The sequence below is a fragment of the Nicotiana tabacum genome, chromosome 8, assembly GCF_000715075.1.
Source record: "Nicotiana tabacum cultivar K326 chromosome 8, ASM71507v2, whole genome shotgun sequence".
In the NCBI taxonomy this organism is placed as follows: Eukaryota; Viridiplantae; Streptophyta; class Magnoliopsida; order Solanales; family Solanaceae; genus Nicotiana; species Nicotiana tabacum.
In genome coordinates, this window is record NC_134087.1 from 210,543,386 (window position 1) to 210,549,123 (window position 5,738).

A 5,738-nucleotide genomic window follows, 5' to 3' on the forward strand; every position below is an offset into this window, starting at 1 on the left:
AAATTTGAACTCTTTTTGATATTTAAAATCAGTTGGAACAACACCTAATCCAAACAACTAACAAATTCAAAAAAAACCCATTTTCAAAAGCAAAGTTTTGAATGGTCTTCAATGGTGGACGTCTACTCTTCAATTTTCTTACAATGCAAGCAGGTGACACAAGAGGAGAAACAGAAAATACACAGTCCATTGAAGCATATGTAGAAGATGCGAGGAGAAGAGAGGGTGAAAGCAATGAGTGTGAGAACACATATTTAACTCCATAACTTTTAGAATCAATGGTTGTAAGAACACAGATTTTGAATTTGCTAGTGCTTTTAAAATATGTACAATGTGGGTTAGGTGGGTTAAAACTTAAAATATGAATCATTTTTTATTATCGTGTGAAGTTATGTGTATTTTCTTGTAATTCTTTCTAAAATAAACCAAAAAATAATAGTAATTAAAGAACATCATCAGGAAAAGAGGAGCAAAATAAAGTCCCTTCTCCCTCTCTCTATGTTAGGATTCCATTGTTGTCACAACTTTCCTTTTCCACCAAACACAATTTCTTCAGCTAAAAGCCTTTAATCCCATTATTACTCCTTCAATAAACAGTAAGCCCCACAACCAAAAATACTCATGATTACAATCTTGAATCATTAGACTGAACCAAAAAAAAAGTTGAAAAAAAAGGAGAAAATATGGAAGTTGGCAATAGAAGAAAGAGCACATCATCAAGAAATAATGGTAGTGTTGTGGCCTCAGGTTCTGTTTGGGAAAATAGAATGAAACTTGATGAAGTAAAAGGTGGAATCAAAGTACTCATTAGTAACAATATTGAAGAAACCCCAGATGAAAATGATGATAAAGATTGCACCTTTACTAATGGAAACAACAATCAAGTGGATAAAAAGTTAGAAATGGGGCCAAAAAAATCAAATCTTGGTGTTGTTGGGGTTATGAGTGGGAAGAGAAAAACTTGGAAAGCTGAAAATTTTGAAGGAAACCCAATTCAGATTGCTAGTAAAAGAACTGATTTGAGCAAAAAATTGGATGAAAAGTGTCAAGATTTGAGTAAAAAATTGGATGAAAAGTGTCAAGATTTGAGTAAAATCCCAATTCGGAGCAAGAAAAAGTCTGAGTCTGTTAATGGGAAAGCAAAATTAGTATCAAGTAAGGAATTTGATGAGGAAAGCAAGAATCTTGATTCAAAAATCTTGAAAAAATCCAATCTTGAGGAGTCAAGTAAGAATATTGAAGGATCAATTAAGGAAAATGAGAAGAAACCATTAATTGGGATAAAGAAGACAAAATCTGAGGAAAATTGTGAAGAAAAATTCATCACAAGCAATGTGGTGAATTTGACTTATGACGAGGAGGTTTCGTCGGCTATTTTGGACAGGCAGGTTCGGAAGTTAAGGTCGAGGGAGATAACTTCTGAGGCCAAATTTGCAACTAAAGTAGATAAGAATCTTGAAAATGAAGAGGAAGAAGAAGAATGGGATGAGGTATTAGAGGAAGAAATTGATGAGGAAATTGAAAAGAAAAGTGTTGATGTTAAAGAAATTAGAGTACAAGAACAGAAACCTAAAAAGATTGTGATTGAAGAGAAGAAACTTCAGTATAATAATAAAAGACAAATACCAATTTCTTCAATTAATAGGAAACAGCTCCCTCCTACTTCAATTCATGCCAAAATTCATCCAAGTCCAACAAGAACCAAATCAGGTAAACTGCATTTTCTTTTATGTTTTGTTTCATTTACTCTTTATTTTCAAAGTTTGATACTGAATTCATTTTTCAATGTTGTTGGATTTTCAGTTCCAGTTTCAGATGTAAATCCTAGACAAAATGGCAAATTACAAAGCTTTGGTAAGTTCAGCCTCTTAATATCTTTTTTAGAAACTCAATGTGATATTTATGGTAAAAGTTTATCTGCACGCAGTGTTTATATCAAATATCTGAATGCATTAAAGAACGGAAAAGGGTCTGATCTGTCCCTCTACTATGGTAAATTGTTTAAAATTGTCCCCCGTTATACTATTGGGCCATAAAAGTCCGTGCCGTCCAACTATCCTAACAAATCTGCCCTTAGTTAGACGGAGGTGCCACGTGGCATCCATCCATGCCTGTTTTAAATCTGGGCACATAAGAGACGACCCGCTCCATGAAACCCACCAACCCATAACCCGCGACCCGCCATTTATAAACCAAATAATACCCATTTATGAAGTGATGTGTGTCTTACTTGCTTAGGATAAATTGTTTAGTTTGGTTAAAAACTTAAAATATCGAGTTCGTACGGGTAAGTATCAACTTAAGGATGGTTAATTTGGTGAGTAATATGTGTCTCACTTTAACAGTTTAATACAAAACACATGTCATGCATTTATTGGTGTAAATACCGGGTGCATGGTTAATTTTTACCCATATATTTACCCTGCGACTATTGGCTCTGATTTTCTCTTAAAATTTTCTGCAGTTGATTTAGTGATGTGGAGAAATGTATCAAAATCTACATTAGTCTTTGGAATTGGAACCTTTGTTATTATTTCATCTTCATATACTCAAGATCTTAATATCAGGTAATTAGTTCCTTCAAAAAAAAATCAGATCTTTATTCGTTTATTCTTGAATCATTTTAATCGGCAAAAGTTAAGTAAAGTATTCTTAATTATGGCTTTTTTTTACAGCTTCATTGCTGTGCTTTCCTACTTAGGTCTGGTCTATCTTGCTGCAATCTTTCTCTTTAGATCGCTCATTCACAGGTAATATAATGTAAAACGAATTTAATATATACTGTCAGTATAAAGAATTTTTATACTATCCGTGTAATTTAATTCGGTTATATATCAGCTCAACCTGATGGTATAAAGAGTTACACTGTCAATGCACATAACTTAAGCTCATCGTATCATATCTTGAGATTATCCGATAAAGCTTTGACTAACATTTTATTTGATTTTATTTATCTTTTTTTTTTGGGTAAATAGGAGAGCGAATGATATTGGTGAATCAAGCGAGTATATAGTAGGGGAAGAAGAAGCAGTGTGGGCACTGAAGTTGATACTTCCTTTCATAAATGAGTTTCTTTTGAAAATCAGAGCCCTTTTTTCCGGTGATCCTGCAACTACAATGAAGGTAAAGAGTTCAAACATTTCCATTGGATTTCATTATCTTCTTATAGTTTTTTAGATCTGAATTCATATATTTACCAATCTTGTGAAAGTTGTGGAAATTTGACAAATTTTTGCCTCTGGTAGATGGCAGTTCTGCTGTTTCTTTTGGCTCGGTATGGCAGCTCCATAACCATTTGGAAACTGTCCAAATTGGGTAAGTTTTTCTATAAGTGTTCCATCTGCATTACTTAAAAATGACTTCTTTTGAATGTTTATGCTCAGTCAAAAAAGTATTACTTGTTTTGATTTTTTTCTTGGGAAAAGGTTCGAGTTTGTCATTGTACTATCCGGAATTGCCCAATTTTGCCATCCTTTACACTTTTGGTCCGGGACTCTTATGTTAGCAAATCGTGTTATATTTATCCTTGCTATTAACAAAATTATAACACGAAATTGATGGACTCTACGTGTCCACATTCTTCGCAAAAAAAAAGAAAATCAAACAATATCTCTCAACTTTTGAAATTATCCTCATGTTGGAGCTCTATTAAGGGTTCAAGACAAAAAATGAAACTTTTTTCTAATGACGAGATTAATATTAAACCAAAAGTTTGCTCAATTTTGAACTGCACAAAGGCAAGTTTGATCCTTTTTACTTCTTTTTTCAGTAGAGAAGAAAGTTACCAGAAAGGAAATGGAACTTTGAAGTTTTAGCTTCCTTTTAGTAATTCTTCCTAGAATAGGCAAGAATCTCATTTTTTGGTAGTACGAAGTGGGAATTGGCCCAAAAATTTGATGGGGGTCAAGACGCTGTCAGGCGCAGGCGGCTGACTCAAGTGCCCTCTGAACATCGAGAAATGATCGCCTATTACACGGCTCACTAACTCTGCCGGGGTGTGGGTACCTATTATTCATCGGCGGTCTGGCGCACACCCTACTATAGTCCCTTATCAATCTTCCAACAAAATGCCAAAATTGAAAAAAAGAAGGATTCTTTTCTGGAATTGAAACTACCACACTTTTATTTTTCTTTTTTTCCAATTTACTCTAACCATAGCTTGCTCACTATTGTTTATTTCCTGTTTTGCAGGCTTTTTTGGAGTTATGGTCATACCAAAAACTTGCTCTTCTTATTCCACACAGTTAACCTCTTATGGTAAAATCGAGTTAATCTCTCTTTCTTTTATTTTTATTTTTATTTTCTTTTCCTTCATTTGTTTTAACTTCTTAAACATTCCACTTATTTTGAAGATTAAGAAATATTAGATATAAAAATGGTTAGAGACATGTCACAACGAGTATAGTTAATAAACTGTACTGATACTTCTTATATTGTCAGTGCATATAACTTAAATCCTGCATTTGGAATCTCATTGGCGATGCAAAATTTTATATGAAGGTACATTTTTGATAAGATACATTAGAGATGCTTGGGAATCTTGTACTCACAAAAAAGCTGTTGGATTTGCAATCTTCACAATAGTTTGGAATTTCTCTTCAATCATTGCCAGAACATGGGCAGGTAACAAATATACATTCAATTTTTACACATGAAAGAAAAAAAAATCAAATTAAAATATGTTTAAGTGAATGATGTTTTGGTAAAAATGAAAAACCTTATTACGAAGGGGAGCCTTGGGGTAACTGGTAAAGTTGCTGCCATGTGACCAGGAGGTTACGGGTTCGAGCCGAGGAAACAGCCTCTTGCAGAAATGCAGGGTAAAGCTGCATACAATAGACCCTTGTGGTCCGGCCCTTTCCCGGACCCCGCGCATAACGGGAGCTTAGTGCACCGGGTTACCTTTTGGATTAGAAACCTTATTACATATACTGATAGATTTATAATTTATTTGTGCAGTGTTCATGTTATATGTGGGAATTAGATACTATCAACAAAACTTGATGACAGAGGACATTACTATAAAAGCTGATGATTCTTGGCAAGGAAAAATTAGAGAACAGAGACAAGTTGGGAGAAAGTCCAGTTTAATGGAAACAAGAAAACAAAAGAAAGCATTTTAAGTTAATCAATAGTTAATATTATAAGTAATAATATTTTTTATTAATATGCGAGAGATCATTAACCAGGCTCGTTCATAGATCAGCACAAAGCTATTAATCCAATTTGATCCATGACGAGCATCTTCTTCATTTTCGTCTCCCCCATTTTTCAACCATTATATTTTAAGGCTACATACAATAGACCCTTATGGTCGGGCCTTTCTCGGACCCCACGCATAATGGGAGCTTAGTGCATCGGGCTGCCCTTTTTATCTTTTTAAGATTCTTTTATTCTTAGTGTACATATAGTTGTTTGACTGAGAAACTGATGTTTTGGAGCATAGACTCCATTGGCTAATAAAGTTTTATGCAATTAACATTTTAATGGAATATTGTTTTGATCTTTTTACTTGCTTTTGGTATGGTGGTAACCTAAGTTCAGGTTGGATTTATGTTACAGTGATTTCCATTAAGCTATTTATTGTTAGTTAATACATTTCCTGTCTATTTTAGAAATATCAAATGTATTGTTGTCATTTGACTAGTTGCCTTCAGTGACTGGTTGTATCAATAATGTAAGTTTCTTGTAAATTTTAGAGTAATTTAATATAAAAAAAAAATTCATTTTTTTTCTTT

General features: G+C 33.7%; 1 protein-coding gene across 1 annotated transcript; it reads left to right on the forward strand.

The window, feature by feature from the left end:
- The first annotated feature begins 498 nt into the window (after positions 1-498).
- Positions 499-5,487, forward strand: LOC107801524 (uncharacterized). The gene is made up of 9 exons (XM_016624870.2): positions 499-1,710; positions 1,804-1,854; positions 2,465-2,567; positions 2,676-2,750; positions 2,976-3,123; positions 3,246-3,315; positions 4,192-4,257; positions 4,501-4,623; positions 4,960-5,487. The coding sequence occupies exons 1-9, from the start codon at positions 684-686 to the stop codon at positions 5,121-5,123; spliced, it is 1,827 nt and encodes a 608-aa protein (XP_016480356.1). The 5' UTR covers positions 499-683; the 3' UTR covers positions 5,124-5,487.
- The last annotated feature ends 251 nt before the right edge of the window (positions 5,488-5,738 follow it).